Here is a 14,229-nt window from a genome sequence, read left to right as displayed (position 1 = left end):
GGTTTATAATGCATATTGGTAGCCAACCTATCCCCAGAAATGGAAACAGCGATGTCCAGGAAGGGAAGAGTCAGATGTACCAGGTGAAGGTGAGAGCAGGGTGGAAATCGGAAGTGACATTGGCCAATTTTTCCAAACCTGTATGAGAGAGGGAAGCAGCACCGATGATGCCGTTGATGTGCCAAAGAAAGAATTGTGGGGAGGATTTCATGACCCATTCAACCATAACTGGAGTCCACACCAGTACCCATGGCCACGTGTTTGATATGTGGAAAGAGACAAGAATTGAAGAAGAGATTGTACAAAGTTAGGGCGAACTCAGCAAGGTGGGGGCAGGTGATGGTCAATGGTTTTGGTTTAGGTCTTTTTCCCAGGAAAATGTAAAGAGACTCAAGACCATCCTGATTGTGTGTATGGGTGTGTGTGGGTGGGTGGGGGGAGCATGTAAAGAGAGTGCTTTGGTAGCAAATTCCACAGGCTCACACTCTGGGTGAAGAAATTTCTCCTCATCTCTGACTGAAATTGCCTTATCCTGAATATTTAGCTGTGACCTCTTGTCGTAGACTCCCCCACTCTTGGGAACATCTAACCTGTCTAGTCAGGTTAGAATTTCAGACCTTTCTATATAGGAAGTGGTGCTGCTCAGTTATTCCTCTGTACAATGCGAGATGGATCCAACATTGCTTGAGGTGGACTTATGTTATGGAGGCGATCGCATGCTGGTGGGGGAGTTCCGTGTGCTGCGGAGTGCCTGATTCACTGTTGGGAGTGGGTTTGATGTGCTGTAGAATGGCTGATAAGCTGTACTGGCTGGGTGTGATGTGTTGGGGAGTGGCTGATGCATTGCTGGGAATGGGCTTGCTGTGCTATCAAATGGAACTGAAGGTGTGAATCAGCAATATAAGCAAATGCTGTAGCGGTTTGTGTAGGGATACACAACGAGAAATGTTTGTCTGGCCTATCGGTCTATCATTTGATGCTATCAATTAGCATTTAATCGATCTTCCAAGGGAAATGGTAGCTGCATTTTATTCTTAATCCCTAGAGTTAATGAAACTAAACTGTCATTCTGTATCACAACTGGTAGGTATATGGGCTTTTGTTGCAGTTACGTAATTCATTCTCTCTTCATCTCCCTCTTCCCCTGCCCCGGCCACCGTCCTACACACTCCCTCCTTGCCCTTAAAGTAAACCATGTGTTTGTTCTGCTTAGTGTTGTATTAGCTTAGTCAGGAGTTTTTGAGGAAATTCCATCATTTTTTTCTAATACCTTAAATGCAATCTGAAGTGACTAAATATACTCTAGCCGTAATGAATGATTTCCATATCTTTGCATAATGTTTACTCACACTCTGGTTACATCTCCAGCAGCTGACAGCATGATGTGCTGCAAGTACCAAAAAAAATCTTACTCATGCTGATTTTTAATTGATTTGTTTGCTCCCTTCCTTGTGAGATTCTGATCATCCAGTGTAGTTTTTCAGCCGTTGGGGACATGTAAGTCAAACATATAAACTCAACACGCATATAATGTCTTGCACCACCTGTTGAAAACCATGACCTATTTGTCTGTGTTTAGTGACCCCAGAGCATGCATGTTGTGCGCTGCTTAAATTTGTGTTTGGTTTAAAAATCCATTGCATTATCCCTCCCCCGTTGCCATTTCCCCTCCACAATCATCATTCCCCTCACTCAGTTTTGCACTTCATCCCAACACATATGCAATGCAGCCCTTATGTCATGTTGCATTGGGTCTGGATTTGTGCACGTGTGCATTTCTAGACAGCAAGCAGTTGCCTGTGCTTGTGTGTGTGGTCAGACACTGCCTTATCCCCTAGGTGTTTTACCTTCTTCTTGTTTGAGGAGAGTGTCGTGTTTTGTTAAAATCTCAGGATGCTGTTAACTGTACAAGTTCCATTGACTTTATGGTCTGTATGTTGAGTGGTCTTGGATAAATATGTCTCCACATGACCTTTGCCTCCTGGATCATTTTGGATTACTTTTGAGAGTGGAGAGAAATTCCCCAGAAAATTTTATTTTTCAAAATTATTTCAAGGTTTATTTCCATGCGTGTCTGGTTGGTTAGTGATAGGTGTCAAAAATTGTAACATTGCAATGTGGAACTGGCTTGATGATTCATTTTGTTTTAAACTTGTATATAGCCTCCCGGGTTATCCCCAGGTTTTTTTCTTCTCTATAATTCAGGTCCAGCTGCCAACATAATTTGGGTATTGTGGCCACCAGACTGCAGGCCAGAATGTTTGAATTTCATGATGCAACCAGACTGAATATGTCTGCTCTAGTGTGTGTTTGACCTAGAGTCTGTGTCAAGGATTCGGGCATGAGTCCTTCATCAGGATTCCTGAAGAAAGGCTCATGCCCGAAACGTCGATTCTCCTGTTCCTTGGATGCTGCCTGACCTGCTGCGCTTTTCCAGCAACACATTTTCAGCTCTGATCTCCAGCATCTGCAGTCCTCACTTCTATATCAAGGATTGACATGTTTTATGGAGTGCACAAGTATGCATCAAGCAGTCAAAGGTTATTACATAAGTATAGGTTTTAGTTTAAACAGGGTAGTGCAACAATGAGTCCTGTTTCAGGTCCATACTTCCAATTTTGACAGTTTGTTGCACAGGTCACCACCACCTCAGGCCTGAGATAATAAATGTGGCCTTGCTCATGTCACTCACACCAAAGAAACTAATGCAGCACCTTCACTGACCTCTTTGGGCATATTAATTCAAGATTAATTCATCAGTCCAGGGCTGAGGGAGTACTTCACTGTGGGAAGTGTCCTATTTAAAGTCTGTTAAATCACAGCAGATTAAAAACAAAAGACATAAAAGATCCTGTAGCATCAAAAAAATTCAACTAGCTCAAGGAAGAGTGAGGGAGTTAACCGTAGTGTCTTGATCATTGTTTACCTCCCTCTGTGTCAAGAAAACATAGACTATCTGATCAACATCATAGTTCTGGTTGTGGGAGAGTGCTGTGTGCAAATTGGCTGCCATGATTACTGTTAAAAAGTACTTTATTGGCTGTAAACTGCTTAGGTCCTGAGAATATGAATGGCATTATATAAATTCAAGCCCATGTTTGTTTGATAGCACAATCTAAGCAATATTGGAAGTTTAACTGATTAAAAAAAAAATGAAATGTGCTTTGGCAAAGGTATGAGAACAGCTAAAAGTCAAACCTTTTGTTTTGTGTCCTCTCAACTGTGTCCCAAAAATGACAAAGTTAAAAATCACACAACACCAGGTTGTAGTCCAACAGGTTTAATTGGAAGCACACTAGCTTTCGGAGCAACGCTCCTTCATCAGGTGATTGTGGAGGGCTCGGTCGTAACACAGAATTTATAGCAAAAATTTGCAGTGTGATGTAACTGAAATTATACATTGAAAAATTGATTGTCTGTTAAGCCTTTCATCTGTTAGAATACAGTGATAGTTTCACTTCTTTCATGTGTAAATCACAAAACCATTTTTTTTAAAAGTTGCATTCTCGGGGCTCAGCTGCGGGCATTACCACTGCACCACAAGAGCTCTGCCATTGTAAATGTACATAAAGACTAAATTACAATAGTCCAGTGCTAAAGTTTTTGTTTGTGAGATGCAGGTCACTTGCATACTACGTGTAAGTTTGCATGCATTTCATGCAAATGCTGTTGAGAGAAGCCTTTGAGATATGTTAGATAGTTGTTAATTTTCTTGTGTGACATTTAAGTATACTAATGTTGGAAATAGTGCATACCATCTGCAAGTTGTATTGGCTCTTGCCAAAGACTTTTTGACAGCACTTTTCAAACCCACAATCTTTATCACCTGGAAAGACACGGGCAGCAGATCCTTGAAAAGCACCATCTGAAAGTTTCCCTGCAAGTCTCTCACTATCCTGAGTTTGGAACTGACAGTGTGCCTTCATTGTCGGTCAACATCAGCATTGTGGGTGCACCAGGGACTACAGTGGCTCAAGAATAGAGCTCATTGCCACCTGCCCTAGGCTAATTAGAAACGTGCAATAAACACTAGTCTACCCAATAATTTGAACATGCCATGAATGAATTTCTTTTAAAAAAGAAAGAACTATTGTTCTCAGATAGATCTGTTCATTCTGTTGATCAGCAATGGAATGAACACAGAGTCTGCCTCTGGACATTGTGATGATAATGGAACGAAAGAATCAGTCACTCCTTTCAAAGCCTTCCCAAGTATTTTTCACTTGAGTGGATAAGTTGCGTTATGACGTTTGCGTAACATTTCTTTGGTGTTTTACATTCATAGGATTTTTTTTTAAAGGTGGGCAGTCTAGATTGAAGCTGATTATGCAAGTTTCACAACTATTCAATCAATTTTATTTTTGAAGATGCTACAAGACGACGTGCCTTTGGTCTTGTTGCCCAAGCGTACACATCAATTAGTGCTGACGATCTTGCTGCTTTTGTGGGACTTCCTGTGGAAGATGCTGTTAAAGGTAGTGTTTTTGCTAGTATCTCAGATTACCAAGTAAACCAAGTATTTTGTATTGGTTATTTTGGATTTGCAGCTTCTTGCGAACTCCAGTTTTATAAGAACTGTGGCATATGTCTGGGCTCTCTCCCTAAATATCGTGTGATAGGTTCAGTGTTTTAAATTATTTTAAGTGTAAATGTTTAAGCTCCAGATGTTTTGTATTAACAATATTTATTTAATATAAATTGTTTATCAAATGTAACTTTCTGTTAAGGATATAATTAAATCATATTATGATCATCATAAATACACATCGGACTATTTGACCCATTGAGCCTCCTCTACTGTTCAGTAAGATCATGGTTGATCTGATTGTGGCCACAACTCCACTTTCCTGCACAACCTTTGACTGACTTGTTGGTCAAAAATCTGACTAACTCAACCTTGAATATCTATATTGACTCAAACTCTGCTGCTCTTTGTAGAAAGGAATTCTAAAATCTAATAATCTCCTGAGAGAAGAATTCCTCTACAACTCTGTTCAAAAGGGAGCAATCTCTTATTTTAAAATAAGTCCCCTAGTTCTCGATTCCCTCATGAGAAACACCCTTGATGCACCTACCATGTCAAGCCCCCTAATATCTTATGTTTAAATAAACTAACTCCAATAAATATACACATGATATGCTTAACTATTCTTGATAAGGCAACCTTTGCATTCTGGAATTAGCCAGGTGAAACTTCTTTGAATTGCCTCATTGCTAGATGTGCAGGAATTGTCACCAATTTCAGGAGCTTGAGCAGTGACTACAGTGTATCTGCAAGGCTGAGAACTGATGGATTGTTTCTTCAAAGAGGTGGTCCCATTGCAGCCCAGGAACATGGAGGTAGAAAGGGAATTGGTAACTACCAGGCTGTCCAGGAGAATCAGAGTTTGTAGTTTGTGTCGGTTCCAACAATTTGGAAAGTAGGAGTGATGAGAGCTATAAAACAGCTCTATAGACTCAAACAGCACAAAAAATGCACATTGAGTCTGCATTGACAATGGCTACCACTAATGGTGTGCTAATCCCAATTCCCTGCACTCGTCCCATTTAAATATTTTTTAAAGATTGTAAGGAAGGAGATTGAAAGGCAAGACCTCTGAAGCGGAATCTTTGGATTATTTCCATTCCCAAGTGCTGATGAGCATTATTGAAAAAAAAGAGAATAGAGTGGTTGAACCCATAGCTAAAGCAATGGTATACCGAGGGACGAGTCAGATTTCTGAGACAAATGAATCTGTTCTGGGATGGGTCAGACCTCAGCAAAATGGATGGATGTATCTCAGCCTGACTGCAACAAACATCTTTCCAGGGAGGTTTGCTAGTACTGATGAAGCAGGTTAAAACTAGATTGGCAGGGGCTTGGTAACTTGAGAGGGGGCTCATATTCAAGGCAAATCAAAATTGATAAAAGGGAGTAGAAAAGTAGAAAGCTAAAATAAGATCAGAATAAAGAATGCTAAAACAAAGTGTTAAAGGCACACTACCTGAGCACTTGTAACATTGGCAAACAAAGTTGTTAATTAAAGGCCAAACTATGGTGGTAATGTTGGACATGGTATAAATCAGAAAATTTGACGTGCAAGTGATCTGGGTAATAGAGTGGTAATGGGTGACTTAAATTTACTTGTGCACTGGGGTAAACAAATTAGCACAGATGCTGTGGGGGTAAAATGCTGGCCTGTATGAGATGGGTTTCTGGAGAGGTATATTGAGGAACTAGTAGAGATTGAGCTATTTTGAATGTAGAGTTATATAGTGAGATAAGGAGAGTGTGGATGCATCAGTGGTTACCTTTCAACATTCCATAGCTTTGAGAGAATGCTTTCTCTGGATTGGAAAGTAATTTTAACTCTGCTATTTAAGAAAGGCGGGTGATGGAGAATGTTATACTTAACATTATAAAGGATGTGAATACTGGGCATTTATTTTGAAAAGAATGCTAAAATTGGGCAGAGTAAATTTGGATTTATGAAAGGGATATCATGTTTAACAAATTCATTAGACTTATTTTTTTGAGGGTGTTACCTGTGGCCCTTGATAGAGATGGAAATGTGTTGCTGGAAAAGCGCAGCAGGTCAGGCAGCATCTAGGGAACAGGAGAATCGACGTTTCGGGCATTAGCCCTTCTTCAGGAATGAGGAAAGTTGGCCCTTGATAGAGGGTAACCATCGTTGCACGTATTTGCATTTTCAGAAAGCTTTTAATGAGGTTCCACAGAGCATATGGAATTGGGAAAAATGTATATGTATAGATCTTGAATTGGTTAACAGATAGAAAGCAGAGTACAAATAACTCATTCTTGTGATGGTGACTGTTATAATTGCAGTACTGCAAGTGCCAGTGCTAAATCCACAACTGTTCACAATCTACAGAAATTATTTGGATGTAGGGGCCAATTGCAATCTTGTTGCTAACCGTAACTGGATGTGGGCAACGTTCACTGTAAGCTGAGCAGCTACTGGCAAGCTCTGTGCACATTGATTGGTGTGCCCATTTGTAACCTCTGGTTCTGGAAGTTGCTACCATGCTGGTGGCAAGAAAAAGGGAATATTAGTTCTGAGAAGAGTACAGAAGGTTCAAGCTATTGAATGGGTTCGAGCATAGCAGATGGAATAACTGAAGTTACTCACTTCTGTGGAAAAACAGAAATGTGGAATGTTTCTTAAATGGTGAAAGGCCAGGGAATGTGGAGATGCTCAATGAGATTCAGGTGTTTGTGTTCATGAGTTACTTAAATTTAACATGAAGGCAAATGATATGTTGATTCCTATTAGAATGGGATTTGAATAATAGAATAAAAGCATCTTGGTGCAGTTGTATAGAGATTTGGTGAGACTTAACCAAAAGTATTGCGTCTAGTTTTGATCCCTATATCTAAGAATATACAGAGAAAATGCAGTGGAGGTTCACCAGCTAGAACCATGGGGGATGGAATTGTCTTATGAGGAAAGATTGAAGAGACTGGGTTATATTTCCTGTAATCTTCATGTTCATTGTATCTCAGAGTTTTTATAGAGCGTGACGAGGGAACATTGATAAAGTCTGGCTTTTTAAGACTATGATAGGGAGGAATTTCTTCACTCTCATCATGGTGCCAGTGCTTCAATGTTTCCCTCCTGGTTGCATCATTTTGAGGTGCTAGATTAGTTTGAAACTTATTCCATTAAAGTCGTACATCATGAGGAAGGGAATCCTCAATGTGCAGGTGGTACTTTGTTTCCGCAGGGTGGTCACATCAATCCTACTGCAACACACAGTTGCATCTGCAACAGATAGATTAGTGATGATGAATTCAAGCAGGTTTTGCCTGTTATTCTCCCCACAGCACCTGCTGCAGACCCAGTCTAGCCATTATGTCCTTTGGGCTCGGCCTGCTAAGCCAGCTTTCTCAGTAGAGCCACTCTTAGTGATGCGCAATGAAGAATGCCAAGAATATCAAGTCCTGACCCAGAGTACATGCTGTGCCCTTGACATTCTCAGTATTTCTTCCAGCTGGTGTTCAACCTGAAGTATGATTCCTCAGCCAAAGGAAGCAGGCAGCAGGAGATTTACTTGCCCTATTTGATCCAATGACTACAGACTCTAAGAAGCCTCACAGCAATGTTCAGGAGTCCCAGACTAACTCTCTCCTGACTGTATATCGCTGTGGCACCATCTCGAGTGAACCTGTCCTGCCAGTGGAACCAGATATACCCAGGGATGGTGAATTCTGAAACATAGTCTCACTCTCAAAATCATAATTTACATGGTCAGGTAGTTGTTTTACGAACCTGTTGGACATGTCTGGCAAATCTCCCCAGATGTTGGTAAGGAGGACTCTGCAGGGTCAATATAGCTGAGTTTGATGTCTTTTCATTCCCTTTTCTTAGACCTTGTGGCAGTTTGATACTACAGAGTGGCCTTTTAGGTTCATTCAAAGGCCATTTAGGAGTCAGCCAAAATTCTGTGGGCCTGAAGTCGCATGTGGTCTGTCCAGGAAAGGCTGGTAGATTTCCTTTCCGAAAGATCATCAGGGAATCTGGATGTATTTTCATAAAAATTGGCAATGTTTCATGGTAGCCATTAGACAGTTGTGGTGGGATTTGAACTCTTACCGCTAGGCCATTAGCCTGAGCCTCGGAATTTCTAGACGGCTACCTCTCCTCAACTGGGACACCGACTGAATATCTCCACACTTCAGCTCCTATGTGTTGTAGTTTCTAGATTCCTTTCTTGGAACCCGGGTTTCTTTTTATAAAATGCCAGAGCACCCCCCTCCTCATCCCTGCACCAAATTCACTAATTTCAGCACTTGCCTCACTTCACTAGCCATCATGAAACTTACTTGAGTTAAAATCAAGTTACAGTTCAGTTTTTTTCAAGATAATTGTTTAGGTGTAGATTGGAGCTGGTTTTCAACTCAAGTGTATGTAAGTATAAGGTAACTGTTCCGTGGTTTGTGGATTTTCAACTCTGCAAACTAATTGTGAAGTAGTGTACTGTGAGCTAGATTGTGAGGCATAAAAGCAAGCTGTGCCAGATAAATGGTCTCTGGGTTTATAGAGTTTGAGACTTTGATAAAAACTACAGTACCTCAGGCCAAATGTGGCATTACATCAAGTGTTGGTGCAAACAGTATGTCATGTTCCCATGTTCCTCATGTTCCCCTGCCATGCAGGGGAACATGAGGGTCTGGAAATTAGGCAGTGTCAATTAAATTATTCAACACCAGAATTTAGATTTTATTGAGCTGTGACCATTTAGCGCTTTATAGATGTTTTAAAAGCTATTAATTTTAAATGTATGGGAATTGCTCATTTACTCATAATACAACATAATTTTCAGACTTAATTACAGGAATTTTGATTTTTTGTTACAACTCATCAGTACGATGTTGAAACCATGTAATCCTTTACCTTAGGCTATTATCAGATTATGCAATTGCACAACTCCAGATTTTATTCTGATTTGCTTTTATAAATCTTAGCTTCTCATTCAGATGGACAGCCTTTCCCTGTTCCATCTTCCTTGTTCCCTACCTCATAAACTCCCTTCTCTCTCTGCCCTCTGCTCCCACCCCTCCCACTCTCTTCCCCCTTCCATTCTTGCCTGCTTGAATTCCCTGGGCTTCTCCATCATCCATTCTCTCTGCTTCTACTCTCCTCCCTGTTTATCAATGCAAGGAAGGTTCTTGTGCAGCCAAGTGGAGAAGGATTGCATATAAATCATTGCCAGTCTTCTCCAGAGCTTCACTTATGTTCCCCCTCCAGCAATCTAAGTGAGGAGCCCTGCAGCTGAGCAAAATGGTCTATTAGTAGTCATTTTTCTGAGCAAGGTATCCGTTTCTCCAGGAATCTGTAGCACAATATTGCTGATATAATCCAGGATTTGATTTCCATTGGACCACTTGCTTTGGGTGGGTGCTATTTGAAAACAGTCCTCAAGTCAGTATTTACCCATTAGCGTTATTGGAGGAACATTACGTGTGTTCGTCCCCAGTGAACTAATGGAAGCATGGAAACCTAGTTGGCAGGAGAGTTATATTAAGGGTGGTCTCATTGATATTAGAGTCTGGACTTCCAAAAGATATTTGATAAAGTGGGCTTATTAACAAAATTGAAACCTGAAGATTAAAGGGTCATTGGTAGTGTGGATGAAAAGGTTTCTGGACCAAAAAAATAGCTTTAATTAGTTGTGTTTCAAACTTGAAGGAAACTGCATATTGCAAATCCCCAACCCCCTGCCACTTGCTGAAACATTTCAGGATCTTTAGATTTGCTAATAGAAACATAGTAAGTATAAAAGTGACAATGTTATGCTGAATCTTTATTCACTTGCAGAGTCTTCATGGACTCAAGACACTAAATGGCTGTCTCCTATGTTATAATTGTTCTGTGTATAATAGAACATAGGAAAGTACAAAGCAGAACAGGCCTTTCGGCCCACGATGTTATGCCGAGGATTATTTCTAATCTAAGATAAAATAACCTAACCTATGCACCCCTCAATTCACTGCAGTCCTTGTGCATGTCCAGCAGTTGCTTAAATGTCCCTAATGACTCTGTTTCCACCACCACTGCTGGCAACGCATTCCATGCATTTACAGCTGTCTGCGTAAAGAACCTACCTCTGACGTCTCCTCTATACCTTCCTCCTAATACCTTAAAATGATGACCTCTCATGCCAGTCAATCCTGCCCAGGGGAAAAGTCTCTTTGCTATTAACTCTATCCAAGCCCCTCATTACCTTGTATACCTTGATCAGGTCGCCTCTGTTCTTCCTTCTCTCCAGAGAGAAAAGTCTGAGCTTAGTCAATCTCTCTTCGAAAGACAAGCCCTCCAGTCCAGGCAGCGTCCTGGTAAACCTTCTTTGCATCCTGTCCAAAGCCCCTCTATCTTTCCTATAACATGGAGGAACAACTGGAACTAAATTATATGTTTGAGACTTTAAAACACAATACAGTTGCTTATAAAAATGTCCTTTTTTATGGTATTTTTCCATCTGTCCAGTGTTCAATCTAGTTTCCCTTTTATTCTACTTGCAGCTGTATTAGAACAGGGGTGGCAGGCAGATCCATCCACACGAATGGTTGTACCCAAAAAGGCAGGTAGGTGGTGCTGTTGCTCAACTTTTTTAAGAAAAGCATGTTGCAGTGTAAAAAAACTCACCTTTCAGCAAACGGAAAGATTTCTTTCAACTTTGCATGTAAATCATTTTCCCCTAAAGCAAGCTTTGACAGAAATCGTCTGGTTTAGCTTAAAAAGCCTTTTAAGTTCCATCTGCATCTGATTGCATCTCCAAACAGCATTTTTTTTGTTTGCCTTGCTTCCTGGAGTCACATTTCATGGGTTGGCTGTAAAGAAATCCAATGAGAAAGCCACTGTTTCCAGTTTACATAGTGACTGTAGTGCAACTTTTGAAAGTAGCCTTCTATCAAATGGTTTTAATTGTATTGATGGATTTTCTTTCTGCATCCGTGTGAGTGCAGTTGACCAGATGTTTTGCACGTGTAATTACATTAATGATTGCGTCGGGATACTTTCCCCCAGGATAAAGCAAAACAAATGACAACCAACATGGAAGTCAAAGGAATTTTGTTGTGCTTGATTTGCCTTTTCCCATTTATCCTGAGCATCTGCTGCTCCATGAGCTTGGACTATTTAAGCTGAACACCTGGGGGAGAAAAAAGTGTCCTATTGCATTAATTTAAACCACACATTGTAAATCGTAATATTCGCATCAATGTGTAAGGTGATTCATTTGCTTTTCTCTTTGTAATTTTTACAGAGCCTCCCCCAGTACCACAGATTCCTAATGAACAACAGTTGGCCAGACTGACTGACTACGTGGCCTTCCTTGAGAACTGACAAACTACCACCAAGTGAGAGAGAGACAAAACTCAGGCTGTCAGTTTCTTGTTCTGCGAATGACAGAGACCAGCGGAATTTTGCTGTCTGCTAGCCTTGACTAAAAGGAGACTTTTAAAGCTATTCTTGAATGTTCGTGTAAATATCAATGTCACTAAATTAAAAAGAAAACCCTCTCCAGGGACATGTAGTATTTTCCACAAAGTATTTTTATTTTACTCTCACTGACCTTCGGAAAAGTCAACTGAATTCCACCCACATTATGGATCCTAAAACATCCTGCTTTGCTTTGAGTTTATCCAGTGATTTTGGATTGTTTATTCATAAGCAAACATAAGTCTGCATAACGCAGCTGTGCACAGGATCTTTTGTTAGCTTCCTTTCTTCAGGCAGTTTGAGCTTTTAGCAATGTATAATAGTAATTCGTAAGGGTTGTCTTTTCCGTGGCTGTTAGCATTGGTTTCAGGGTAATATGTTTCCCTGAACACTAATGAGTGGGCCTTAAGTTCGGGAAAAAGAAATCGAGAGTTGAGTTCTGATTTATATCTTTTGTGAAGGTTTTAAAGGGAATGCAGAAATGGTTCATGGGAATGCTAGCAGAGTTGTGAAACTTAATTTGTGTACTTAGATTAAAGAAACAGGGATTATTTTCTTTAGACGAGAAAAGATTTGGAGGAGATTCTTTAACGGAATTCAAATTTGCGAATTTGAAAGCTCTTACTGGTGGCAGAACAGAGAACAGGGGCCACGGTTTTAAGCTAATTGGAGTAAGAAGCGAGGAGGACATGAGTAAAAAAACATTTTCATAAATTGAGTGGTTAGAATCAGGAATGCACTTCCTGAGAGTCTGCTGGAGGCAGGTTGAGTCAAAGTATTCAGGAAGGGAATAGAATTGTTATCTGAAAAGGAAGAAAAAGCAAGGCTGCAGGGAGAAGGCTGGGAATGGCACAAGATAAATCGTTGTTATGGTGCTGGGTCCGTTTTGTGATTAGCAATAGGTTGTGTGTGCGTAAATGAAGCTTAAATCTTAAGAAAGGGAGGTAGTATTGAAATGTTACTTCAAAATGTGTAAGAGATGTGATTGAAACAAAAGCAAGGTACTGCAGGCGTTTAAAATCTGAAATAAAATAGAGAATGCTGGAAGCATTCAGGTTAGGCATAATCTTGTGAGAGAAACAGAATTACTGTTTCAGTTTAATGAACTCTCATTGGGCAATGTTAGAGGAGACAAGGTCATATTCTCCATTGAGAGCACTGGATTGTGAACAACAAGCCCCAAATCTGTGAATCATATACAAATGCTGTAGCAATGAACACTCCGCTCCCAGTTTAGAATGAATTAGGGCACCATTGATATCGTTGGAGGCATTTGGGCGGTTTAAACAAAAGAGGATGACAATAAAACCCAGATAATAGAACCCAGAAACCAAGCCATCTATACCCTGGAAGAATGGAGAGAGGTTGACAATGCAGTAGACATGGCGAGTAAACCATTGCATTCTATATCTGAATGAGGAACTTCCTGGTGAGATTTATATGTTGTTTTGCTAAAGAGATGGGGCTGTTATTGTATATTCAAAAAGAATTAGGGGCTATATTGTTATACACCTCACTCACTGTGCACTGTACAGTGTGCTGGGCAACGTTATACCAGTCCTTCACCCACATGGAGAGCTGCAAGAACTACACTCCCTGAAACCCCAACATTTTACTCTATAAGTCATAGTCACAGAAGCAGACCTTTCAGTCCAACTTGTCCATGCTGACCAGATATCCAAACCTAATCTAGTCCCATTTGCCTGCACTTGGTTCATATCCCTCTAAAACCTTCCTATTCACAGATCCATCCAGATGCCTTTTAAATGCTGTAATTGTACCAGCCTCCACCACTTCCTCTGACAGCTCATTCTATACACACACCACGCTCTACATGAAGGCGTTGTTCGTTGGGTCCCTTTTATATTTTTCCCCCTCGCCCTAAACCTATGCTCTCCGGTTCTGGACTCCCTGACCCCAGGGAAAAGACTTTGCCCCTCATGATTTTATAAAACTTCGCCTTCGCTCCAGGGAAAACAGCCCCAGCTTATTCAGCCTCTCCCTATATTTCACATCCTCCAACCCTGGCAACATCCTTGTAAGTCTGTTCTGAACCCTTTCAAGTTTCACAACATCCTTCCGATATGAAAGAGATCAGAATTGCACACAATATTCCAAAGGTGGCCTAACCAACGTCCTGGACAGCCACAACATGACCTCAAAATTCCTGTATTCAATGCACTGACCAATGAAGGAAAGCATACCAAATGTCACCTTCACTATCCTATCTATCTGCAACTCTACTTTCAAGGAACGATGAGCCTGCACTCCAAGGTCTTTGTTCAGC

General features: G+C 40.7%; 1 protein-coding gene across 1 annotated transcript in view; it reads left to right on the top strand.

Annotated features, from left to right (window-relative positions):
• Nucleotides 1-12,036, top strand: part of cops8 (COP9 signalosome subunit 8) — a 79,332-nt gene extending 67,296 nt beyond the window's left edge. Inside the window, exons 5-7 of the mRNA XM_087988763.1 lie at nucleotides 4,368-4,475; nucleotides 11,024-11,086; nucleotides 11,767-12,036. Of these exons, the coding sequence (XP_087844889.1) occupies nucleotides 4,368-4,475; nucleotides 11,024-11,086; nucleotides 11,767-11,846 (251 nt within the window). The 3' untranslated portion in view covers nucleotides 11,847-12,036. The remainder of the gene's footprint in view (nucleotides 1-4,367; nucleotides 4,476-11,023; nucleotides 11,087-11,766) is intronic.
• Nucleotides 12,037-14,229: the final 2,193 nt, after the last annotated feature.

This window comes from Chiloscyllium plagiosum, unplaced genomic scaffold (assembly GCF_037043375.1).
Source record: "Chiloscyllium plagiosum isolate Xiang-an unplaced genomic scaffold, Cpla_swu_hap1 HiC_scaffold_7, whole genome shotgun sequence".
NCBI classification, from domain to species: domain Eukaryota; kingdom Metazoa; phylum Chordata; class Chondrichthyes; order Orectolobiformes; family Hemiscylliidae; genus Chiloscyllium; species Chiloscyllium plagiosum.
The sequence above is the reverse complement of the archived record's forward strand: the minus strand, read 5'-3'. Positions and strand labels throughout refer to the sequence as shown.